Source organism: Podarcis cretensis (genome assembly GCF_951804945.1).
Source record: "Podarcis cretensis genome assembly, chromosome: 13".
Lineage (NCBI taxonomy): Eukaryota > Metazoa > Chordata > Lepidosauria > Squamata > Lacertidae > Podarcis > Podarcis cretensis.
The window spans coordinates 11,295,433-11,322,478 of NC_137182.1; the positions used below are offsets into that span (position 1 = coordinate 11,295,433).

Sequence of the window (27,046 nt, forward strand, 5' to 3'; positions counted from 1 at the left end):
CATTTGTTTTGGCACCGGGACTTGGCTATTTTGAGTTTTTGCTGGAAAACAGCCAGGCAACTCCCCTCTTGAAGTTTGTATATCTCTCATAGGGCTGAAGGGAAATACCTCTCTCCCCTGCTTTGCAGAGTGTTTATAGAATTGGTCTTATCTTACTGGCTTCAAAACTATGTTTTCCTTCTCATTGGTTCCATATACCTGAGCATAGGGGTAACTGATACGTTTTCATGCTGCTGGCTTCGTAGCTAGTGAGCAGGGCCGTCTTAACCCAAGGTGCCACTGTATTGATTAATATGATCCTTCCTAACTCGCGCTAGCAATTTTCTTCATATAGCAGAGTGCACCCCTCTATTAGACAGCAGGAAGTTGGTTGCAGACTCGTTAGAATCTCATAAGACAATGAGCAATTCATTTTTTTTAATATAGATATTTATTAGAGTTTCCAAATTAATACAAAAAACAAAAAACAAAAAGTAACAAAAAGTAACAAAAATACAAAAATACAAAACAGTTAAAACAAATATCATTTCCATTACTTATTTCCATTAACTTGTTTCCCAGACCTCTTCTCACCTCCCCTTTTGTATTCCAATTCGAATTCTTAACTCAACAAATCCTTATTGTAACTTATTTATAACTTATTATAACTTATTGCTCAACCTTTACATTACAGCTGGTAACCACTTACTTTCTGTCCAACATCATTCTAACATTCATTAATTTTGTAGTATTTCTGCAGATAGTCTTTAAATTTCTTCCAGTCTTCTTCCGCCGACTCTTTTCCCTGGTCTCGGATTCTGCCAGTCATTTCTGCTAGTCCTATATAGTCTATCACCTTCATCTGCCATTCTTCCAGAGTGGGTAAATCTTGTGTCTTCCAATACTTTGCGATAAGTATTCTTGCTGCTGTTGTCGCAAGACAATGAGCAATTCAATCTGGATTGTCCAGATTGGGATATGCTCCTGGTAATACCCCTTGAACCCCCCTTAAAAGAATAAAGATAAAAGGTAAAGGTAAAGGTACCCCTGCCCGTACGGGCCAGTCTTGACAGACTCTGGGGTTGTGCGCCCATCTCACTTAAGAGGCCAGGGGCCAGCGCTGTCCGGAGACACTTCCGGGTCACGTGGCCAGCGTGACATCGCTGCTCTGGCAAGCCAGAGCCGCACACGGAAACACCGTTTACCTTCCCGCTGGTAAGCGGTCCCTATTTATCTACTTGCACCTGGAGGTGCTTTCGAACTGCTAGGTTGGCAGGCGCTGGGACCGAGCAGCGGGAGCGCACCCCGCCGCAGGGATTCGAACCGCCGACCTTTCGATCGGCAAGCCCTAGGCGCTGAGGCTTTAACCCACAGCGCCACCTGCGTCCCCAGAATAAAGATACAACAGTCTTATTCATAAGTAACAAAAATAAGTTGACTCATGATCAGGCAGAGCACACTGTAATCCCTGAAGGCAGGCTTTAGGCTTAAAGTTACAAATACAGTGGTACTTCGGGTTACATACGCTTCAGGTTACACACTCCACTAACCTAGAAATAGTGCTTCAGGTTAAGAACTTTGCTTCAGGATAAGAACAGAAATCGGGCTCCGGCGCCGTGGCGGCAGCAGGAGGCCCCATTAGCTAAAGTGGTGCTTCAGGTTAAGAACAGTTTCAGGTTAAGTACGGACCTCCAGAACGAATTAAGTACTTAACCCGAGGTAGCACTGTATGTACAACCAGGTCTACCCCATATGGAAGATAACCCAGGGACTTCTGGCTGAGAGACAGCAGTGCAGTCCCGATGAAGCAGGAAGCAGGCAGGGTGAAAAAGGAGGGAGGTGGCTACGTGATTTGGCCTTTGACCAGGTCTGGAAAGGTCACGCCCTCCTACTGGTCACATGCAAAGGAAGGATGTTCCAGACCAGGTGTAACAGGAAGTTCGACTGGCTGGACCAACATCCCCTGCATGCCCACTCTAGCAAAACAGGTAATGTTGTACAGTGGTGCCTCGCAAGACGAAAAGAATCCGTTCCGTGATTCTCTTCGTCTAGCGGTTTTTTCGTCTTGCAAAGCAAGCCCATTGACGGCTTAGCGGATTAGCGCTATTAGCGGCTTTTAGCGGCTTTTAGCGGCTTTTAGCGGCTTAGCGGATAAGCGGCTTAGCGGCTTAGAAAAAGGGGGGGGGGTTCCGCAGGAACTCGCAAGACATTTTTGTCTTGCGAAGCAAGCCCATAGGAAATTCGTTTTGCGAAGCACCTCCAAAACGGAAAACCCTTTCGTCTAGCGGGTTTTCCGTCTTGCGAGGCATTCGTCTTGCGGGGCACCACTGTACTTGACTTCTCCAGTGGATTACACCCCACAATAAAAGGCAGTGAAATGAAACTCACAATGCAATAAGGAGTTATGTGTGCTTAAGGGCTCAGTACAGTGCTACCTCAGGTTACATACACTTCAGGTTACATATGCTTCAGGTTACAGACTCCACTAACCCAGAAATAGTGCTTCAGGTTAAGAACTTTACTTCAGGATGTGAACAGAAATCGGGCTTCGGCGGCGCGGCGGCAGCGGGAGGCCCCATTAGCTAAAGTGGTGCTTCAGGTTAAGAACAGTTTCAGGTTAAGAACGGACCTCCGGAACGAATTAAGTACTTAACCCGAGGTACCACTGTATGCTTAAGTATGCCTTACCTTGTGTTGGGATTTGGTCCCTGCATGTACGGGTAATTTTCCATTGTTCAGAAAACAAGTGTGCTGCCTACCTGTGCATTTTCTCAAAACAGCAGCATTAAGAAGCAAGGGTCTCCCTGGAATCTGTGAACAATGAGATTATCTTGGAGCATGTTTAGGATTCTCCAAAGCCAGCTCACCCATGGAACTATCATCTCCTGTTCATCAAACCTCAGGATATTCATGCCCCTTGCTTGATAGTTATCTATGATGAATGACTCTTTCAACAACTGGTCCAGTTTGCAAGAGGCTCACATGGGAGGGTTTCACAGCCAAACTCCCAAGTCGATGTGGGCCATAGGGGTCTCAGACAGCCATTTGATAAGAGAGGAGAAGGGCTGAGTTTCTCCCCAAGATGGTGATGAGAATGCCCCAACCTCTCTGGCGTTGTCTCCAGTATTCCATCCTGCTTTTGATTTTTTGCAGAGGTAAGTGTCCTCTTTTCCGTCCCATTAGAAAAAATATATAGTTGTCTTTCAGTGCTACATGGCATGAAAAATACCATGATACTGGCAGTAGATTGGGCTAATGTGAGTATAATGCTATTGAGGGGAAAAACCAACCCTAAGATTTGCCTGAATTGTATGGGGAAAAGACCAACCTGTATATTCTGGGCTGCATCAATAGGAGTACAGCATCTAGATCAAGGGAAGTAATAGTGCCACTGTATTCTGCTCTGGTCAGACCTCACCTGGAGTACTGTGTCCAGTTCTGGGCACCACAGTTCAAGAAGGACACTGACAAACTGGAACGTGTCCAGAGGAGGGCAACCAAAATGGGCAAAGGCCTGGAAACGATGCCTTATGAGGAACGGCTAAGGGAGCTGGGCATGTTTAGCCTGGAGAAGAGGAGGTTAAGGGGTGATATGATAGCCATGTTCAAATATATAAAAGGATGTCACATAGAGGAGGGAGAAAGGTTGTTTTCTGCTGCTCCAGAGAAGCGGACATGGAGCAATGGTTCCAAACTACAAGAAAGAAGATTCCACCTAAACATTAGGAAGAACTTCCTGACAGTAAGAGCTGTTCGACAGTGGAATTTGCTGCCAAGGAGTGTGGTGGAGTCTCCTTCTTTGGAGGTCTTTAAGCAGAGGCTTGACAACCATATGTCAGGAGTGCTCTGATGGTGTTTCCTGCTTGGCAGGGGGTTGGACTCGATGGCCCTTGTGGTCTCTTCCAACTCTATGATTCTATGATTCTATATGTAATTGAGCACTGATCCTGCACAAAACTCCCATGGAAGTTAGAATTGCATCCAGTCTTTTATTGAGTATTTGTTCTGATTTGCTTGGAAACTCTACGAGTTTTAGCTACAGTGCAAGCCTAAGCAGGCCTACTCAGAAGTAAATCCTATTCAATTCAGTGGGGCTAAGCCATAGTTTCCAGTTTTGGAGGGGGTCCTGTATACTGCATATTGATTTCCACAACCTGACCAAATTTCTGGCTAGGACTCTGCAATAATTACGATGAATGAGGGCTTTGACATTTGCTGTTCTCCTTCTCTTGGAAGAACGTACATTAAAATAAAATAAAAAACAGAGTGGAAATTGTGTGATTTGGAAACCCACAAAATGACTTGTTTTGATTCCAGTTTAACAAACATTTGGAACAAATTACAACAAATTTGCCTTTCTTGGTGAGCCCCTCTCTCTCTCCTGAGGCCAGCTTCTCCATAGAAGCTCTACCTCATGGTTTATAAAGCTATTGTATTTAACTTTGGGGGGTGGTTGGACATCTGCTGCTGTTTAGCTTGGATTATTTTAGTTGGCAGCAGCAAAGTTGCTTTTGATTTCCCATTCTTGGGCTCAGTTGCATTGTCCGAATAAAGCAACAAAGTCATCCTGTCTTAATAATAATAATAATAATAATAATAATAATAATAATAATAATTTATTATTTATACCCCGCCCATCTGGCTGGGCCTCCCCAGCCACTCTGGGCGGCTTATATAAAAACCAAAAATACAGTAAAATATCACACGTTAAAAACTTCCCTGAACAGGGCTGCCTTAAGATGTCTTCTGAATGTCAGGTAGTTGTTTATCACTTTGACATCTGCTGGAAGGGCGTTCCACAGGGCGGGCGCCACTACCGAGAAGGCCCTCTGCCTGGTTCCCTGTAGCTTTGCTTCTCGCAATGAGGGAACCGCCAGAAGGCCCTCGGCACTGGACCTCAGCATCCGGGCAGAATGATGGGGGTGGAGACGCTCCTTCAGGTATACTGGACCGAGGCCGTTTAGGGCTTTAAAGGTCAGCACCAACACTTTGAATTGTGCTCGGAAACATACTGGGAGCCAATGTAGGTCTTTCAAGACCGGTGTTATATGGTCTCGGCGGCCGCTCCCAGTCACCAGTCTAGCTGCCGCATTCTGGATTAGTTGTAGTTTCCGAGTCACCTTCAAAGTTAGCCCCACGTAGAGCGCATTGCAGTAGTCCAAGCGGGAGATAACCAGAGCATGCACCACTCTGGCGAGACAGTCCGCAGGCAGATAGGGTCTCAGCCTACGTACCAGATGGAGCTGGTAAACAGCTGCCCTGGACACAGATTTGACCTGTGCTTCCATGGACAGCTGTGAGTCCAAAATGACTCCCAGGCTGCGCACCTGGTCCTTCAGGGGCACAGTTACCCCATTCAGGACCAGGGAATCCTCCACACCTGCCCGCCTCCTGTCCCCCAAAAACAGTACTTCTGTCTTGTCAGGATTCAACCTCAATCTGTTAGCCGCCATCCATCCTCCAACCGCCTCCAGACACTCACACAGGACCTTCACCGCCTTCACTGGTTCTGATTTAAAAGAGAGGTAGAGCTGGGTATCATCCGCATATTGATGAACACCCAACCCAAACCTCCTGATGATCTCTCCCAGCGGCTGCATGTAGATGTTGAAAAGCATGGGGGAGAGGACAGAACCCTGAGGCACCCCACAAGTGAGAGCCCAGGGGTCTGAACACTCATCCCCCACCACCACTTTCTGAACACGGCCCAGGAGGAAGGAGCGGAACCACTGGATGACAGTGCCCCCAGCTCCCAGCCCCTCAAGACGGTCCAGAAGGATGTTATGGTCGATGGTATCAAACGCCGCTGAGAGATCCAGCAGAACTAGGAAACAGCTCTCACCTTTGTCCCTAGCCCGCCGGAGATCATCAACTAGTGCGACCAAGGCAGTTTCAGTCCCATGATGAGGCCTGAATCCCGACCGGAAGGGATCCAAATGGTCCGCTTCTTCCAGGCGTGCCTGGAGTTGTTCGGCAACCGCTCGCTCAATCACCTTGCCCAAGAATGGAAGATTTGAGACTGGGCGGTAGTTGGCCATCGTGGCCACATCTAAAGATGGTTTTTTAAGAAGCGGTTTAATAACCGCCTCTTTCAGCAGGTCTGGGAAGGCTCCCTCACGGAGGGAAGCATTCACCACCCCACGAAGCCCATCGCCCAGTCCTTCCCGGCTAGCTTTTATAAGCCAGGATGGGCAAGGATCCAGGAGACAGGTGGTTGGTTTCACTCGTCCAAGCAGCCTGTCCACATCCTCGGAGGTAACAGATTGGAATTGATCCCACTCAACTTGACTAGACAGAACTCTAGCACTCTCCCGCCCCGGTCCTGCTCCCACGGTGGAGTCTACTTCTTCCCGAATCTGAGCGATTTTATCTGCAAAAAACTTTGCAAAATCATTGCAGGAGAACATGTGGCCCGTACTGGGCCCCGATGTTGCAGGTGGTTCCACTAAATTGTGAACCACCTGAAAAAGTCTCCTGCTGCTGTTTTCTGCAGATGCAATAGAGGCGGTGAAGAAATTCTTCTTCGCCGTCGCTATCGCCACTTGGTAGGCTCGACGTTGAGCTCTAACCTGTGTCCGGTCAGATTCGGAATGAGTTATCCGCCACCGGCGCTCTAGCCGTCTCAACGATTGTTTCATTGCCCTCAGATCCGTGGAAAACCACGGAGCTGTCCGGGCTCCATGCAATCGGAGAGGGCGCTTCGGAGCCAAACAGTCAATAGCCCTGGTTAACTCCACATTCCAGCGGGCCACCAGGGAATCAGCTGAAAGGCCATCAACATGGGATAAAGCATCCCCTACCACTCTCTGGAAACCATTTGGATCCATTAAGTGGCGGGGGCGGACCATCCGAATTGGTCCCACCTCCCTGCAGAGGGGGTGGGTCGCAGAGAAGTCCAGTTGCACCAGGAAGTGATCTGACCATGGCACTTCTTTCGTTTCGCTTTTAGTTAGTGTCAGATCACCAACATCCATAGAGGTAAACACCAGGTCCAAGGCATGTCCGCGGCTATGGGTTGGGCCAGACTTATTCAGGGACAGCCCCATGGAGGCCATGCTTTCCACGAAGTCCCGAGCCGCCCCTTGTAAGGTCGTGTCGGCATGGATGTTAAAATCCCCTAGGACAACCAAGCTGGGTGTCTCCAGGAGAACATCTGCCACGACCTGAAGCAGCTTGGGCAGGGAATCCTTGGTGCAGCGGGGAGGTCGGTACACCAAAAGGAATCCTGTACTGCCCCTATTGCCCAACTTCCAGAACATGCACTCGGAAAATTGGGTCTTCCCAATAGGACGCCTGGTGCAAACTAATGACTTTCTAAAAATCACTGCAACCCCCCTCCCCACCCACATGACCTGGGTTGCTGTGTGTGGTGGGATAATGAGCTGCTTGTGCGTTGAAGCTGGATCCCTCAGAGCTCACTCAGTGTAGTGAAACCCTGCCTTGAGCGGAGCCCTTCAGCATGGCTCCGTCAGTCGCTGGTAGTATCTGACAGTGGGCGTTTGCGGAAACGTTTCCAACATAAAAGCTGTTTCACGGACATGCGCCTCCTGGATTCCCTGCGTGACAGTTTCCGGCGGGGGGTGGGGGTCCTTAAAGGCTGTTCTGATACCTCCTCACTGTTCTCACTGGAAGTATCCCAGAGCCTCCCCTCCGACTCCCTTTCCTTTGGAGCTCCCGCACTCCCCCTACTGGTTCCCTCTTCTGCTGAAGAATTGTCTCTCCTATTCTCCTGAAGCCTTCTCACCACCTGTCCTTCCGATGGCAGTTCCCTGACATCCACCTCCCCCCCAGGGCCCCCTTCACCCCCTCCCGCCTCTTCTCTTACTGGCGGCGAGGACGGAAATCCCTGGAAGGAACTCCCCTCATCCTCCGAGGATTCAAACACTTCTAACCACGGCCTTCCGCCTCTTTCCCCCTCTTCCTCTCCTTCGTCGGAATCTGTTTCCACCTCCACTCCCGACTCTGGGAACCCTTCAAACTCCCCTTCCTCATCTGTAGTCCCGAAGTGTTCCCTCCTAAACCTTGCCACTGGTTGTGGTTTCCTTGGGAAACGCCGATGAAACGTTTCTATTAAAATCTCGTCTTTGACTTCCTCTGCCGGTACCCATGTGTTTTCTGACTCTTCCTCCCCCTCCCATTCTACCAAGTATTCCACCTGATTCCCCTTCCACCTGGAATCAATGATCCCTGCCACATCCATGTTGCGTTCTCTCTCTTCTATGACGGGTGTCCGGGTGACCTCCCTCTCATGTTCCCCCCACTCACATCCCTCTCTGTATGGCGACAGTAATGACCTGTGAAATACTGGGTGCAATTTCATGTGACTGGGCAATCGGAGTTTGAATGCTACTGGGTTGACCTGCTGTATGACCTCAAAGGGTCCCAACCGTTTGGGTCTCAATTTCTTACACCCTCCCTTGAACGGCAGTCCTTGGGTGGATAGCCACACCCGGTTACCCACCCTTATGGTTTCGCCTTCCCTCCTATTTCTGTCTGCTTGCTTCTTATATTCTTCTTTGGCTTTCTCTAAGTTGAGTTGGAGCTGACGGTGGATCGCTTCCATCTCTTCAACAAAATTTTCCGCTGCAGGTACACTCCACCTTCCCCCGCCCTCTCCTGGAAACGCCCGAGGATGACACCCATAATTGGCTAGAAAGGGACTCATCCCTGTGGACACGTTCTCCGCGTTGTTGTAGGCAAATTCTGCCAGAGGTAACCAGTCTACCCAATCAGTTTCTCTGTCCTTTACATAACACCTCAGATATTGTTGCAAAACCCCGTTTGCCCTTTCTGCTTGCCCATTTGTTTCTGGGTGCCTGGCGGTGGAAAAACTTACCTCCACATGCAACATGCTCATTAGTTTCCTCCAGAACCTAGAAGTAAATTGTTTTCCTCTGTCGCTCAAAACCCTCAAGGGGGCGCCATGCAACCTAAAAATGTGCTCCACAAACAACCTTGCGGTTTCTTCCGCTGTCACTGCATGTGAACAAGCTATAAAGTGGCACATCTTAGTTAGTAGATCTACCACCACCATGACCGCGGTTTTCCCTTTGGATCTCGGTAGATCGGTCATGAAGTCTATGGATACCATCTCCCATGGCCTTTCTGGGGTGGGTAAGGGTTCTAATAACCCTGCTGGCGCCAACCTCTCTCCCTTTGCTCTTTGGCACCTGTCGCATCCCCTGACATACTCCCGCACGTCTTCCCGCACCTCGGGCCACCAAAACTCCCTGGTAACCAACCACATGGTCTTGTGCTGCCCGAAGTGCCCCGCCGTGGGGCTGTCATGCAACTGTTTAAGCACCCGCCCTCTTAGTTCCCCACCTGGTATGTAGAGCGCCCCTTTGTAATATAGTTTTCCGTTCTTTTCCTCAAACCCCCCTGCGTTCTCACCTGTCTCCCTGAGTTCCCTAAGTTTCTCTTGGGCATATTCATCGTTTTCAATACCCTCTACCAGTTCTCTTTGCCCCACCAATGCCGCCCCACAAACCCAGTGGTCCTCTGAGATGATATGTCTTTCTTCCGCCCCTCCTTCCCCCTCCAAGTACTCAGGTTTTCTGGAGAGAGCGTCCGCCCTGACATTCTCAGCCCCTGGCACGTAGCGAATTTCAAAATTGAACTTGGAGAACTCTTGCGCCCATCTTACTTGTCTCTGGTTCAATACTCGGGCTGTTCTCCAGTATTCTAGATTTTTGTGGTCTGTCCGCACTTGAACCTTGTGTTGCGCCCCAATCAACAGGTGTCTCCATCTCTTGAACGCTTCGTGGACAGCGAGTAATTCTCTGTCGTACACTGTATAATTCCTCTCAGACTTGTTCAATTTCCTCGAGAAGAAGGCACACGGCCTCCATTCCGACGTATTCGCTCCTGGCTGCAGGAGCACGGCGCCCACCGCTCTGTCAGACGCGTCGGTTTCCACCCTCATCGGCTGCTGCAGATCCACGTGTAAGAGTTGTTCTTCCGAAGCAAACGCCCTCTTTAAACTTTCGAAAGCTCGCTGCGCTTCTTCCGTCCAGACAAATTTCTTCTTACTGCTGAGACAATCCGTGATGGGGGCTGTTAAATGGGCGAAGTTCTTGATGAACTTCCGATAGAAGTTTCCGAACCCCAAAAACCTCTGCACATCTTTCTTAGTTTTCGGTGGCCTCCATTCCAGCACCGCTTGCACCTTGCTAGGATCCATGGCCAGCCCCTTGTCCGACAACCGGTACCCAAGGAATTCCACCTCCCTGGTGTGAAACTGACACTTCTCCAGTTTCACCCACAGCTGGTTTTCTTGCAGTTTGCTCAGTACTTCTCGTACATCTCGCACATGCTGCTCTTCATCCTCTGAGTACACCAGTACATCGTCCAAGAACGCAGCGCAGTTCTTGTACAGCAATGGTCCTAGTACGTGATTCATGAATGATTGAAATACTGCTGAACCCGCCTGGAGGCCGAAAGGCATAACGCAGTACTCAAATGCCCCCAAGGGGGTGAACATAGTGGTTTTCCACTCATCTCCCTTTCTCATACGTATCAGGTTATACGCCCCCCTCAGGTCCAGCTTGGTAAAAATCTTCCCTTTTCTCACCCGGGTCAGAATGTCATCGATTCTGGGCATAGGGAAGGTCACGGGTTCGGACACTGCGTTTAGGGCCCTGAAATCCACAATTAATCTCGGTTTGTCCGAGTTTTTTTTGTCTACAAAGAACACTGGGCTACCCCCCACCGCCCGTGACTCCCTGATGAACCCACGCTTGAGGTTTTTGTCAATAAACTCCCTTAGCTCCTGCATCTCTCTGTCAGACATTGCATACACCTTGCCCACTGGCAATTGCGCTCCTGGAAGTAAGTTGATTTGGCAGTCAAAGGGTCTGTGCGGGGGTAGTTTATCTGCTTCCCTTTCGCTGAAGACGTCGGCAAAATCTGCATATTGTCGTGGTACCCTACCTTGATCCATTGCTTCTATCTTTGCTAAGGTGGCCTGAGTGCCTACTTGGCCCCCTTTTTCTGTGCAGTGTCCCATACAATGTGCTGACCCAAAGGAAACCACTCTCTGATGCCATCCCACAAGCGGATCATGCAGCGCTAGCCAGCTCATCCCCAAAATGATGGGCGCTCCTCCCAACGTGGCTATATTAAACGCTATCCGTTCCGTGTGTCTTGCCACCCTCATTGTCATGGGGACAGTCTGCTGGTCTACTTCTCCCCCCAACAGCGCCCTCCCATCAATCGTGGTCACCTGCAGGGGATTTTTTAAAGGAATGGTCTGTATCTGATGGGCGGCTGCAAACTCCTTACTCATAAAGTTGCAGGAGCTGCCTGAGTCTAATAGCGCCTTCACTTTTAGTGGGTGTCCGTTTGCCAGCTCCAGCAATACCTCTATTACAAGAGCTGGTCTTGGGGGTTCTGGCGTGGGCACATTTACTGTTCCTTGGCCTGGCTGCTGTGCCCCGTCGGTGGCAGCCAGGCGTTGGCTTTTACTTGCTCCTTAGCTCCTTCTCCCTCCTCCCCAACAGCTCCCGCCATTCCTTGCCATTCCTTTCTTTGCGGACAAACTCTGGCAAAATGACCTGGCTGTTGGCAGAGAAAACATTTCTTGGCGCCTTTTCCCTCCTTCTTCCGCCCTTCACTGGGGTTTGAAATTGCGCGCGCGCGCGCTGTCCCGATTTCCATCGGCTCTGCTGGCAGAGAAGGCTGCTCTGGCATCTCTGGAATGCGGAAATCCCTCCAACGCTCCCCTTTCCCTTCCCGCTTCTCCAAGGCTCTGGCCTCCTGGCGTGATCCTATGGCCAGCGCTGATTTAGTCAGATGGTCCATAGACTCCGCCCTGGGCCCCCGGGAAAGTTCGTCTTTCACTGCCGAAGATAGTCCTTCTTCGAACAGCATTTGTATCGGTTCCGCTGACAAATCCCATCCTAATTTATGGATCAACATGGTGAACTCAGTCCAGTACTCACGGACAGATCGGTTCCCTTGTTTACACGCCATTAACTGCCTGCGCGCCACTCCCTGCTCAATCTCGCTGGAAAACATCAGATCCATGGCGCGAAAAAACTTCCTTGTGTCCCTTAGGGCTTCATTATTGGCTGCCATTAGTGGCCTCACCCAATCTTTGGCCCCGCCTTCGAGATGCCCAATCACATAAGCAACCCTCGAATCCTCATCAGGAAAATCATCAAACTGCAGGTTGAGGGCATATTGCATCTCTGTCCTGAAGGCTTGATAATTCCTGGGATCACCCCCAAACTTCTGCACCAGTCCTGGCACTTTCCTCGAGAGCTGGGCGGCTTTCCCCTTTTCTGCATCATGAGCCCTCCTCTCCTCCAGCCTCGCCGTTTGCAGAGCTAACTGTACCTCCAACATCCTGTACCTTTCTTCCAGGCTAGGACCGGCTGCAGCTGCTCCCCCATCTCCGGCTCCGGCTGGGTTGCTCATGATGCCTCTCTTTGCACAAGCTGCTTTCAGGGACTGTCAGATTGCTGTGGTGGGATAATGAGCTGCTTGTGCGTTGAAGCTGGATCCCTCAGAGCTCACTCAGTGTAGTGAAACCCTGCCTTGAGCGGAGCCCTTCAGCATGGCTCCGTCAGTCGCTGGTAGTATCTGACAGTGGGCGTTTGCGGAAACGTTTCCAACATAAAAGCTGTTTCACGGACATGCGCCTCCTGGATTCCCTGCGTGACAGTTTCCGGCGGGGGGTGGGGGTCCTTAAAGGCTGTTCTGATACCTCCTCACTGTTCTCACTGGAAGTATCCCAGAGCCTCCCCTCCGACTCCCTTTCCTTTGGAGCTCCCGCACTCCCCCTACTGGTTCCCTCTTCTGCTGAAGAATTGTCTCTCCTATTCTCCTGAAGCCTTCTCACCACCTGTCCTTCCGATGGCAGTTCCCTGACACTGTGCGTAAGAGAAACCTGGTGGACAAGCAGCGGCAAGGACAGGCCCATCTGCTTCATCCAACCAAGTCTCTGTTACACATGCCAGGTCAAGTCCTCCATCCATGATCAAGTCATGGATGGCAGTGGTCTTATGAATCATTGACCTGGCATTGCATAGCAGCACCTTCAGGTCATGTGGGTATCCCTTGCTGATTCTAGTATCCATCCGGTCAGGACCAGACCCGGAGGCAGGGATAGTCCTCAGACAACGACTAAACCTGCCCCCTCTGTAATGACATGGTCTAGTCTTAGCGTAACTCCTCCTCCTACCCGTGATCACTGAGATCGGTTGTCCCAGTGCATCTCCCCCTGTGGAACATGCCCCAGCCATTTTGTGGGCTGGGGCCCACTCCCCGGCAGCCCTGACCCCTCCCCCTAAGAACAAAATAACACCGTAAGCAAACAAACAAAACCAATAAAACAATACAACAAAAATGTAAAAATTACAAAAACATCAAAATAAAAAAATAATTCCCCAAGCCCAACCAAACATCCATCCCACCCCCACCCCCCACATACAAAAAATCCAAAGGAAAATTTTTAAAAACATTTTAAAAACACTCTGTGCCCCTCCTGCAGTAACACTGTCCTAGTGAGGCCTGGCAGGCCCCGCCCTGGGCCAGGTGGTAAGTGGCAGGAGGGAGCAGGACCCTCAGGCACTCACTCAGGGGAGTCCTCCTGGGCAGCAGGCAGCTTTAGCATCATAACGCTGTGTTGGTGCAAACCTGGAGGTGACTCCTTTCAGGTGAAGCTGAGGGACTTGGTTGTGGACCTGGGGTCACTTGAGGAGCAGAGAGAAGGGCAAGGGAGCTGCCTGCTGCGCTCAGAACTGGCTTCAAAGCAGCTCAACGAAGAGAAACAAGGGAAGGTCACTGACAAACTGGAACGTGTCCAGAGGAGGGCAACCAAAAGAGAGAGTGTAAAATTATAGTATATGAAGACAAATTATTAAGATAAAAATAAGGTTGGAAGGATTTGCTGAAATAACAAATTGAATTAGAATACAAAAATGGGAGGTGTGAGGAGGTCAAGGAAATAAGTGAATGTAAGCAAGTGATGTACAGGTTTGACTTGTTTTTTTATTATTTATTTTTCTCTTCTGTTTTATGGTTTTTGATTATGTATTTTTTTATATATGTATTGGGGTTTTTTCGTTTTTTTCCTTGATATTATTTTCTTTTTTCTTTCTGTAATCTTTAAAACCTTAATAAAAAAATTATCTAAAATAATAATAATAATAATAATAATAATAATAATAAAAACAGAGGAGGGCAACCAAAATGGTCAAAGGCCTGGAAACGATGCCTTATGAGGAACGGCTAAGGGAGCTGGGCATGTTTAGCCTGGAGAAGAGGAGCTTAAGGGGTGATATGATAGCCATGTTCAAATATATAAAAGGATGTCACATAGAGGAGGGAGAAAGGTTGTTTTCTGCTGCTCCAGAGAAGCGGACGCGGAGCAATGGTTCCAAACTACAAGAAAGAAGATTCCACCTAAACATTAGGAAGAACTTCCTGACAGTAAGAGCTGTTTGACAGTGGAATTTGCTGCCAAGGAGTGTGGTGGAGTCTCCTTTTTTGGAGGTCTTTAAGCAGAGGCTTGACAACCATATGTCAGGAGTGCTCTGATGGTGTTTCCTGCTTGGCAGGGGGTTGGACTCGATGGCCCTTGTGGTCTCTTCCAACTCTATGATTCTATGATTCTATTATTCTATGAGCCCCTCTCCATTTCCAGCAGCTGCACAAACATACAATATGCAAAAAAGGAGCAGCCAAAGCAGTTATTCTGAACTGACAAGGGTAGTCCAGGGAAGCCCCAGCTAGATTTCTCTTTTCCTACTTCCTCCTTCACCTCTTCCATCTGTTGCACCGTGAGGTACAGCAGTGGCCTTGACAATGAGAGGTTTACATATCCTCCAACATTTCGCCGGTGAAATGTTTTTGGAAGTTAAGTCATGAGTAACTGAGAGGGAGGGACGCGGGTGGCGCTGTGGGTTAAACCACAGAGCCTAGGGCTTGCCGATCAGAAGGTTGGCAGTTCGAATCCCCACAATGGGGTGAGCTCCCGTTGCTCGGTCCCTGCTCCTGCCAACCTAGCAGTTCGAAAGCACGTCAAAGTGCAAGTAGATAAATAGGTACCACTCTGGCGGGAAGGTAAACGGTGTTTCCATGCGCTGCTCTGGTTTCGCCAGAAGCGCCTCAGACATGCTGGCCACATGACCGGGAAAAACTGTCTGCGGACAAATGCCGGCTCCCTCGGCCAGTAAAGGGAAATGAGTGCTGCAACCCCAGAGTCGTTCACGACTAGACTTAACTGTCAGGGGTCCTTTACCTTTACCTTTAAGGAAAAATGGAACATTCTGGGATCAAATCAGAAACCAGGACAGCTTCTGTAAATCTGGGACTGTCCCTGGAAAATGGGGGCACTTAGATGGTTTGGCTTTAGGGTGGGGCTGAGACAGAAGGGACTCCTGCAATTCTCCTTCTCTGACCTTTCTCTTTTTCCTCCTTCAGGATGCACAGCACTGTCCTATGATGACTTTGAAGATGAAAGTAAGAGAGAAACAAGTATTTGTTCTCTGGGAACAAGGAAAGCAAACCAGTCCTTAGCACTGCCCTTTCCCATTTATCTTTCCGTTGCCATTTCCACACTTCTCATACAGAGGATACTGGGCCGTTAAGAAATGGGGACACAGGAGGGCCTTCCCAGAGGCTGCACCCTAGATTTAGAAGACCCTCCCTAGGGACGTCCACATAGCCCAGTGGTCCTCAAAGGGTGTGGTGTGCCAAACTGGTGTGGCAGGAGAGGGTGGCGAGTGTGGTGGGAACATTCAAGGACAATCAATATTATATTCTGGGAATGATTTGTGTTGTTACAGAGCCACAGTCTTTTATACAGTGGTTCCTCGGGTTACAGACACTTTAGGTTACAGACGCTTCAGGTTACGGACTCTGCTAACCCAGAAATAGTACCTCGGGTTAAGAACTTTGCTTCAGGATGAGAACAAAAATCGCGTGGCAGCAGTGGGAGGCCCCATTAGCTAAAGTGGTACCTCAGGTTAAGAACAGTTTCAGGTTAAGAACGGACCTCCAGAACAAATTAAGTTCTTAACCTGAGGTACCACTGTACTTTCTGGATATCTCACGATCATATGACAAAGTAGTTGTGTTCTGTGCTATAAATCAAGCACTGCTAGGAGTTGTTTTGTTTTCCAATGTATTTCTTATCGATAAAAAAATTGTTGTGGCGCAAGCAAATTTTTATTTTGGAAGTGTGGCCCAGAATCCAACATTTCTCCAATGAAAATAGGGATGTCTTAAGGAAAAGCGGAAGGGACGCGGGTGGCGTTGTGGGCAAAACCTCAGCGCCTAGGACTTACCGATCGCATGGTCGGCAGTTCGAATCCCCGCGGCGGGGTGCGCTCCCATCGTTCGGTCCCAGTGCCTGCCAACCTAGCAGTTCGAAAGCACCCTCGGGTGCAAGTAGATAAATAGGGACCGCTTACCAGCGGGAAGGTAAACGGCGTTTCCGTGTGCGGCTCTGGCTCGCCAGAGCAGCGATGTCACGCTGGCCACGTGACCTGGAAGTGTCTCCGGACAGCGCTGGCCCCTGGCCTCTAGAGTGAGATGAGCGCACAACCCTAGAGTCTGGCAAGACTGGCCTGTACGGGCAGGGGTACCTTTAAGGAAAAGCGGTACATTCCGGGATCAAATCAGAAACTGGGACAGCTTCTCTAATTTGGGGACATCCCTGGGAAATAAGGACACTTGGAGGGTCTGGTGACCCAGAAAAAATGTTTGAGAACCACCGACTTAGCCCCTTCTCTTTCCACTGTCAGGAAAACACATTTTAAATTCATCTAAAAGTGTTTTAATGTGACCACTGTTTGGTCCTATTTTCTCTCTTTTTATATTTTTTAAAGTATTTTGATGTATTTTTAATGGTTGCTGTTAATAATCATCATCATAATTTTATTATTTGTACTTCGGCCATCTGAACAGGTTGCCCCAGTCACTCTGTGCAGCTTCCCACATATATAAAGACATAATAATAATAATAATAATAATAATAATAATAATAATTTATTATTTATACCCCACCCATCTGGCTGGGTTTCCCCAGCCACTCTGGGCAGCTTCCAACAAAATATTAAAATACAATAGTCTATTAAACATTAAAAGCTTCCCTAAACATAATGAAACATTACAAACTGATCGCCTTGGGTAATATATTGTAGAAAGGTGGGCCAATAAATTGAAAGTACGGCCAAACAAATTGTACGACAAGCAGTAGTTTGGCAGGTGAAGCGTTTCTGGTGTCTCTGCACACTGAGGAGGAAAGATTTCAGCTGCTGAATTTCTGCCTGCGATGACGGTGCTAAAGGCACACGAATGCTGCCAGAAAAAAAGTGGTAATCTCTTCCCAAGGCAGTAACAGATTCCCTCCCTCTTTAATGGAGACATCAGGTTACGGCAAGGGGGAACTTTTCATTTGTGCTTTCCTCCCCACTCCTCCCCAAACTGGAAGAGATCCCAGAACTACCTAATATTTTTGGATCAGGAATAGGGAGCCGCTGCCTTGGGAAGGAAGGCGTTCGGTGCTTTTTGGCTTTTGAACAAGGAGGTTCTTGAGAGGAAACCATGGATGTTTATAAAAATTATTCGGAACAATGTGGAAGGAGCCGATAAGGCAGGGATTCCTTTTCACTTTTTTTTTAACAGTAACACTTAGGGTCAACCAGTGAATTTTTACGACACCAGGGCAGATAGAAGTTAATATTGCATTGTGCAACACATAATGTATCTACGGAACTCATAGTCCCTGGGTGTTCTGATGCATAGATGGCTTTCAAAAGAATTGTTTTATTTCTCTTTTGGCTTCTTGGGGAATGTTCATTCATGTCCATTGACCACTGCAGCCAAGAATAAAAGATTTACTTTCGAAAGCAGGATGATGCCCTATTGCCAGATATATTGCCAGATATATTGGCTTAGTTTGCAATGTTAAATGTTATGTACTGAGTTGAATAGGATCCAAAATGCAGCAGTCTGATTGGTCCTAGAACAATAGGATTCAGAATGCAGCAGCCTGATTGGTCCTAGAACAATAGGATTTAGAATGCAGCAGTCTGACATGTGACCATATGTCAGGAGTGCTCTGATGGTGTTTCCTGCTTGGCAGGGGGTTGGACTCGAAGGCCCTTGTGGTCTCTTCCAGCTCTATGATTCTATGATTCTATGGTCACTTCAAAGTTCCTCATTCCTAATCTTTGTAGTTGTGACAGGAGGGAAAACCAACATGCACATCCTCAGAGAGGCACTCGTGAACTTAAGCAGGGTTTCTGGGCTGAGCCTTTGTCCTCCTCCAGATGTTTGTCCCCCCCGGCAGAGATTTAATAATCTCCATCATCCCTCGCTTGGGAACCTCTGGGGTGAGGGGAGGTCTCTGCTGGAGAGAAAAGTGCTCTGCCAAGATATATCTTTGATCTGATCTACAGAGCCTAGGACTTGCCGATCAGAAGGTTGGCGGTTCAAATCCCTGTTAAGGTGGTGAGCTCCCGTCACTCGGTCCCTGCTCCTGCCCAACCTAGCAGTTCGAAAGCACGAAGTGCAAGTAGATAAATAGGTACCGCTCCGGCGGGAAGGTAAACAGCGTTTCCGTGAGCTGCTTTGGTTTGCCAGAAGCGGCTTAGTCATGCTGGCCACATGACCTGGAAGCTGTACGCCGGCTCCCTCGGTCAATAAAGCGGGATGAGCGCCGCAACCAGAGTCGTCCGTGACTGGACCTAATGGTCAGGGGTCTCTTTACCTTTACCTTTATGGATCAGTAGTTGGGCTGATTCCATCTGTCTTCCTCTTAAATTTGTGTCAGTTCTGGAGCCAAAACGGAAGGTGAAATTGTGTATATAGTACAGGGGAGATGAAGCAGCCTTCGCAGGTTCCCCTTCTTTAAATAGATCTTTCTTGAGGAAGGTAATAGTTGAGCTAATGAGTCCCGAGGGAGAAAGGTTGTTTTCTGCTGCTCCAGAGAAGTGGACACGGAGCAATGGTTCCAAACTACAAGAAAGAAGATTCCACCTAAACATTAGGAAGAACTTCCTGACAGTAAGAGCTGTTTGACAGTGGAATTTGCTGCCAAGGAGTGTGGTGGAGTCTCCTTCTTTGGAGGTCTTTAAGCAGAGGCTTGACAACCATATGTCAGGAGTGCTCTGATGGTGTTTCCTGCTTGGCAGGGGGTTGGACTCGATGGCCCTTGTGGTCTCTTCCAACTCTATGATTCTATGATTCTATGATTCTATCACTGTTATTCATCCTACTGCTGTTCCTAGACTAACACCTACCTTCTCCTTCCAGTCTCCTACCTGTATGCAGATGAAGAAGGTAAGCAATGATCTCTTCCTCCCATCTCCTCTGTTGCGAAACAGACGTCCTTGCTCTTCTTTTAGCCACAGGCTTCTGTTTTAATGAGATCTGCGTCCCAAAATGGTCTGTTTACCCAATATCTCACTTTTTATTTTGTAACCTCTGTTGGACATTTTCACATGTGACACACACTGCATAATAATAATAATAATAATAATAATAATAATAATAATAATAATTTTATTTATACCCCGCCCATCTGGCTGGGTTATAGCGAACCAGGCAGAGGGTCTTCTCAGTAGTGGCACCTGCCCTGTGGAACATCCTCCCACCAGATGTCAAAGAGAAAAACAACTACCAGACTTTTAGAAGACATCTGAAGGCAGCCCTGTTTAGGGAAGCTTTTAATGTTTAACAGACTGTTGTATTTTAATATTTTGTTGGAAGCTGCCCAGAGTGGCTGGGGAAACCCTGCCAGATGGGCGTGGTATAAATAAATTATTATTATTATTATTATTATTATTATTATTATTATTCAACAGATTTGCACATCCCTAGTTACATGCACCGTTTGCCTGTTGGGTTGAATGTAAAAAGCTGGCTGGAATGTGATTTGATTCCTCTCCCAATTCAACACCATTTGCACACGGTGTAGAATCAGGCATCCTTTCTGTGGCCTGCAATGTTTGATACGCTTTCTTCCCAGAGCCAAACTAGAAGTGATGTTTGTCAGGTAGTTTGCATTTGCGTAGCTGATGTTTAATAAATGAATTGCTGGCAAGATGCCATGAACTGATTTTATAATGAAATGATTTTAGAATGTTGTATTATTTTACTGTTGTTAGCCACTCTGAGTCCGGCTTTGGTTGGGGAGGGCGGGATATAAATAAAATATTATTATTATTATTATTATTATTATTATTATTATTATTATTATAGCAGGGGGTGGGGGCACACACTGAGCTGCATGGAGATGTATGATGGGATGGGGCAGGGGATTTTTGCCTGCCACAGTCCCAGTCAGAATTCCCTTCCGATCTCTCATTCTCGACTAGGGCCTTTTGAAGAAGAGGACGACCAAGCCAGTGACTGTGGAGATACCTACTATGACTGGGTAGCGCTGTTCTGCTGGCCCAAGTTTCATGCCTCCATCATGGCTGCAGCAGAGAGCAGCAGGTGTATCTGGGAAACAACTGGCAGGTATAGATTTCTCAGCTGCAGACCTGGTTCCTGGTACCTTAGGGGGGGTTGGTTTCTTGATTTATTTTATATATAGGCCTCCCCCCCCCCCATTTATGTGGGGGTTACATTCTGGTGTGTTGTGCCCTCTATGGCAGAGACCATGCCTTCCAAGATTTCTCCAATGGAAACAGGGACTCCTACCACACTCTTAAAAAGCAGAGACATCACCTTGCCAACAAAGGTCCGTATAGTTCAAGCTACCCGGTATGTTTTCCCCAGTAGTGATGTATGGAAGTGAGAGCTGGACCATAAAGAAGGCTGATTGCCAAAGAATTGATGCTTTTGAATTCTGGTGCTGGGGGAGACTCTTGAGAGTCCCATGGACTGCAAGAAGATCAAACCTATCCATTCTGAAGGAAATCAACCCTGAGTGCTCACTGGAAGGACAGATCCTGAAGCTGAGGCTTCAATACTTTGGCCACCGCATGAGAAGAGAAGACTCCCTGGAAAAGACCCTGATGTTGGGAAAGATAGAGGGCACAAAGAGAAGGGGACGACAGAGGACGAGATGGTTGGACAGTGTTCTCAAAGCTACCAGCATGAGTCTGACCAAACTGCGGGAGGCAGTGGAAGACAGGAGTGCCTGGCGTGCTCTGGTCCATGGGGTCACGAAGAGTCGGACAGGACTGAATGACTAAACAAGAACAACAACGACCATACTCTCCAACACGTATACAGTGAAAATAGGGACGTTCTAAGGGAAAGCGGGACATTCCAGGATCAAGCCAGAAAGTGGAACGGCTTCTGTAAATCCGGGACCGTCCCTGGAAAATGGGGACACTTGGAGGGTCTAAGAGATATTTGATCCTGAGTCTGAGCTCCTTGAGAAATTGGTTGCCATCATGCCATATATTTCCTGTTCTTGTTGATGGTGCAGTGAGTACACTAGGCAGGGAGTAAAGGCAAGCTATCGCAATGCAAGGGTTGCCCCTTTAAGGATTTTCACTCCTCAGACATGGATGTGGAGCTTGGAGAGGGGAGTCCTTGCCTGGAAGGTTGCTTTTTTTCCCCCAACGTAATTTTGATTTTCCAGGAACCTCACCAAAATGCTAGAGAGGATGCACCTTCACAGGCACATACCTCCACATTAGGGCGGTTCATAAAAAACTTTATTTTGAAAATGTCTGCTCCAAAGGTCTTATCTTACTACACATGGGATTATACAGTGGTACCTCGGGTTACATACGCTTCACGTTGAAGAAAACGTTTCATTTAACATTTGTTAAAAAACCTGAAGCATTTTTGTTAGGGATTGTAGGGAAAGATCTGCCAAAAAAGCTGAAAAAACATCTTCATGTATGCGACAACGGCCGCGGGAGTTCTAATAGCACAAGGATGGAAGACTGAAGAAACCCCAACTGAAGAATCATGGCAAGAAGAATTGATGGACTTTAAAGATGTGACTTTAAAGATGAATGGGAACCCTTTACAAAGTATTTGAAGACTCAACTGAGCGAACTGTACTCCTTGGCTAGCTTTGAATAAACATTCACAAACTTTTTTTATTGGTGATAATCAGCTAAATAGTTTAAGGATCTATACAACTGTGTAACATGCAGAAAACAGCATTCTTAGAGAAATCAAAGACTGGAACTGAGGGAAGCCGGGGGGTGGGGTTTTGTGTGGGAGGGTGGGGGGAGGGAGGGAAAATGGGGAAAAAATAAGGATGATATGTTTCTGGATAATATGTTTTGTTTTAATTTTGAATAAAAAAAAGTTAAAAAGAAAAGAAAAGAACGGACCTCCAGAACAAATTAAGTACTTAACCCGAGGTACCACTGTATGGCTATATCTGAAATTTCATGCATATCAGTTAATGTCTTGACCCTGCTCCACTGAATTGAAATTTCAGCCTTCACGACCTAGGAAAACAGCCAAGTAAACAGCTATTTTCGTGGAGGAGGGTCAAGATATTAACTGATATGCATGAGATTTCAGATATAGCTATATAATCCATAGTGTAGTAACATAAGACATTTGGAGCAGGCATTTTAAAAAACATGTTTTTTATGAACCGCCCTACTGAACACCCTATGGTTTTCAGTGGAGCAGGGTCAAGATATTAACTGATATGCATGAAATATCAGATATAGCTATATAATCCCTAGTATGGTAAGATAAGACCTTTGGATAGGCATTTTTGTTAAAAAAAAGTTTTTTTATGAACCGCCCTACACATGTGGTGGGAATGCCCCAAAATCCAACTATTCTGGACAACAATCATACAAGAAATATGCAAAATAACTAAGCAAGTATTAGAAGTCACCCCAGAACTGGCCCTGCTAAACGTCTTCCAAGATAATAATGCCCACTCACATCATAAAGAGCTCATAACCCACCTACTCTCAGCAGCCAAAAGCATCATAGCCAGACACTGGAGAGACCTGTCAGGAATAAGCATGGACCAATGGTACCAAAGAGTATGGGAAACAGCCTTATTAGAAAAACTAACCAATAACCTGAAACTGACACGGGGACAAATAGAAGAAGACACCTTCACTCCGGTATGGCTCCCCTTTATCACATATACAGCCTGGAAGCATTCTTTGGAGGTAGGAGTCTGTCAAGCCAGGTTTGTGGATCCTAGTGATCTGTCCATGGTCCTGTAAGCCTCGTTCTGACCTCCCTACTTCTCCTGTCTGTACCCCCACACCTCTTTTTCAGTTACCTTTGGATATGACACTGATGGTCCTCATTTCTGACATATCCTGGCACTCCTCTAGGCAGAAGTGGCTCTTCCAGACAGAGGGCCTTCTCGGTAGTGGTGCCCGTCCTGTGGAATGCCCTCCCTTCAGATGTGAAGGAAAATAAGTAGCTATCTCATCTTTAAAAAAACATCTGAAGGCAGCCCTGTTTAGGGAAGTTTTGAATATTTAATGCTGTGCTGTTCTTAACACTCGATTGGAAGCCGCCCAGAGTGGCTGGGGAAACTCAGCCAGATGCGCAGGGTATAAATAAATTACTACTACTACTACTACTACTACTACTACTATTATTATTATTATTATTATTATCTTCATCCGTTGGTTGTGCCATTAGGGTGTGTTGAATTTGTCAACTTTCAAATTCCTTAAATGGGAATTTGAAAACTCTGAAAACTTGGGAATTCAAAGAAGAAGAAGAAGAAGAAGAGTTTGGATTTGCTATCCCGGCTTTCACTCCCCTTCAGGAGTCTCAAAGCGGCTAACATTCTCCTTTCCCTTCCTCCCCCACAACAAACACTCTGTGAGGTGAGTGGGGCTGAGAGACTTCAAAAAAGTGTGACTAGCCCATGGTCACCCAGCAGCTGCATGTGGAGGAGCAGAGACGCGAACCCGGTTTCCCAGATTACGAGACTACCACTCTTAACCACTACACCACACTCATAGCTGTCAACTTACAGATTTGAAAATAAGGGACCAGCAGCCAAAATAAGGGACCTGCAGCCTCACCTGTTCCAGGCACTCCAGTCTTCCTGTCCTCCTGCAGTCTGGTCAAACTCATGCTGGGTAGCTTCGAGAACACTGTCCAACCAACTTTGTAACCAGAGGTTCAACTGAATAGAATCTGATCACATGCACCACAAGGCCTATGCATCCTCAACTTAAGATGGCTCCCCGGCCTGGCTTTGCATTGCAAAGTTTGCAGCAGCACGTGCAACAAAATGGCGTCCAGCATTCAAAAACTTCCTCAGCTTGCATTAACTAGCTACACACAAGGCATGCAAGCTCCACCCTCCAGTCGTTCTTAGACTTCTTATTGGGTGAACAACACAGCTAAGCAACACAGTTGGAGCCTCCCTCCTCCCTGGCCAGCAGGAGGGAGGGAGAGGAGCTGCTTCCTTTGAAATTTAAGGGACATCATTTAAGGGACATTTAAGGGACATCCATCAATAAGGGACAGCAGCGGGACATGGCGCTGGAATAAGGGACTGTCCCTTCAAATAAGGGACACTTGACAGCTATGACCACACTGGCTCTCAAAGGATATTTTGGTTAAATTAATCTAATTTAGTTTTGGTTGGTGAGTAAAATGTGTGTACAATTGCACCGCAATCATTAAAGACGATTGCTAAGTACTTGCTGTTATGTAATATTAATTTATTTATTAAGCATTGCCAGACATTTTCAGACAGCAAAATTAAAACTCTTTGGCTTTCCAAAAGCACTTCATGTGCTTCTTCAACAAATGTTCTTATTATTATTTATTAAATTTCTATACCGCATCTCATCTGAAGATCATGGGGCGGTTTACAATATGATGTTGTCCAATCACAAAAATAAAAGCAGTTTTGATTCCCTCACACCTAAAAACTTATTTTTAAGACCCCCTCACGAAAGACATTTGCAAAAAGAGAGATAAAGAGAGCATAGAGTCGTACCTTGGAAGTCGAACAGAATCCATTCTGGAAGTCCGTTTGACTTCCAAAACATTCGGAAATGAAAGCGTGGCTTCTGATTGGCTGCCGGAAGCTCCTGCAGCCAATCGGAAGCCCCGTCGGACGTCCGGCTTCCAAAAATAGTTTGCCAACTGAAACAGTCATTTCCGGGTTTGCGGCGTTCGGGAGCCAAAACATTTGAGAACTAAGGTGTTCGAAAACGAAGGTTCGGCTGTATTTGAATTCCTCACACCCAAACACATATTTTTAAGACCCCTCAGTGAATAAATCTGCAAAAGTCAAGTTTTCCCCACTAAAGTGACATGCCCTAGAATCATAGAATCGTAGTTCACCCACCTGCAATGCAGGAATCTCAGCTGAAGCATCCATGACAAAGCGTGTTCTCCCCAAACGAGAGCACGGGTTGCGGGAGGGTCTGCCAGGCCAAACCTCTGTTGCCAGGCAGGTTAAATGGTTATTGCCTGAAGCAACGATTGGATGACTGGGTTGCTGGGGCAAACTGCATGTTGCAATTTGGGTGGGTGGGACCAGAGGTTTTAAATATTGGGGCACTCTGCCTTTTCCTTTCTCTTTCGCTGAGTGCATCGGATCACCCGCCCGCCCGCCTGCCCGCCCTGTGTTCCGGTTGACCTTGCTTTGCCTGTCATGGGGTCGTCTGCCTTGGGGCAGGGGCCGAGTAGGAATTTTGCCATTTGGCTGTTTGGCTGGTGCCATCTGGTTTTTGCCTACTACTTAGCAATTCATCACAACTTGTAAGGTTGCAGTTAGGCATTGGTTATAAAAATTGGTGGAGGAGGGGTCAGGATAGGCTCCAATGGTGGTGGAAAGGAATTCCGTTAAAGGAATCCTGGGGCTTGCCATGATTTCATCCAATCCCTGAAATGGGACCAGGGCCAGCAAGCCTTGGGGAGCAGATTGGGTGAGCGGTGAGGGACTGACGCTCAGCTCAACTGATCCCCAATATTGTTATCCTTTCACTGGCTTCTGAGGGAGTTTGGATAGTCAGTTCTGTCCCAGGTGGGGGGGACAGATAGTCATAGCCAATGCCTAAGCAACCACTCACAGATTATGTATTTTAATAAAGTTGTGGCCCAAAATTTTATGCCAGAAACCTTAAACTAAAATTATGTGTGATTTGTGAATAATTTTGAGGGGTGGCTTGGGGACCTGCACATACAAATAGCCTATAATGTTCCATCCGCCACAACCTTTTCATTTTGTCCCTCTGCAGCATGTATAGCGAGTTGGTCCTCTGCACTGGGTTGCTGGCTGAAGGGATGGGCTGCCCGGTGGCCAGCCCCACGTTGGACGCCTTCTTCATGAGAATCCACGCGGAGTACTTCACCAACTGCTCCCTCCCCCGTGACCCCACAGAGCTTCGGACACCCACCGGAGTGGTCATCATCCTGACCTCCCTGCCGGTCTTTTTGGTGCCCCTCTCCATCGCCCTCGTTCTCCGCAAGGCACGAGGTCCCGAAACTGCACTGCAAACTGCCCCACGGTGGGCAACAGTTCGAAAGGGAGTGGTACTGCTAAATGCTGAGAGGTGTGAGACGTCTAGCCTGGAAGACAACTGAGAGCAACTGGGCTGAAGTGTGAAGGAGAGGCGGATTTTATTGCTGTTTTGTTTTGACATCACATTTTTATTAAATATCTTTAAATTCCAGCTTTCAAGTTTTGCATTTCTCTTTAAACTTTGCTTAAACTTTTAAGTGTCTATACGCTTATCGCGTTTATAAATTTCAAATTTATTGTTGCACATTGTTTTAAATGTTTGTTTTCCTTCTGGGATTGTACCCCCAAGTGTGTTTTATAAGCTGGTCTCTGACCGTAATAAATTATCTACCTATCTTTAAACTTTGACTTTCTGCCTTTCTTCCCTGCTGTTCTGAATCCCATCTCATCTACGTACTGCCTTCTAATGAACATTCCACCGAAAATATATTCTTTCATTTCAAATATTATCATCTTTCTTCCGCTGCTCATGTTTCAGATCCTGCTTGTGATTTCATCTGATTATGGTGTTTTTCAGAGATTCCAAAAAAAGGCTTCTATTCTTCCACAAATAGACCATCATGCTGTTTTTTTTTAATTTTTGCTGTTTCCTTCGCCAGTTCTGCATAGTCCATTAGTAGCTACTCCCTGTCCCTTGAATTTTATTTCTGAAAT

The 27,046-nt window shown here is 47.3% G+C and overlaps 1 protein-coding gene and 1 long non-coding RNA gene across 2 annotated transcripts; both read left to right on the plus strand.

Annotated features, from left to right (window-relative positions):
* Positions 1 to 3,021: 3,021 nt before the first annotated feature.
* Positions 3,022 to 19,276, plus strand: LOC307201197. Its single transcript, XR_013832638.1, has 3 exons — positions 3,022 to 3,134; positions 15,409 to 15,447; positions 19,249 to 19,276. It is a non-coding gene; the product is annotated as an uncharacterized lncRNA (long non-coding RNA).
* Positions 19,277 to 20,230: 954 nt separating this feature from the next.
* On the plus strand, positions 20,231 to 26,538 carry LOC307200388 (receptor activity-modifying protein 1-like; the record flags this gene model as incomplete). The annotated part of the gene is made up of 2 exons (XM_079948930.1): positions 20,231 to 20,457; positions 26,109 to 26,538. The coding sequence occupies 2 exons, from the start codon at positions 20,231 to 20,233 to the stop codon at positions 26,452 to 26,454; spliced, it is 573 nt and encodes a 190-aa protein (XP_079805056.1). The 3' UTR covers positions 26,455 to 26,538.
* Between the last annotated feature and the right edge of the window lie 508 nt (positions 26,539 to 27,046).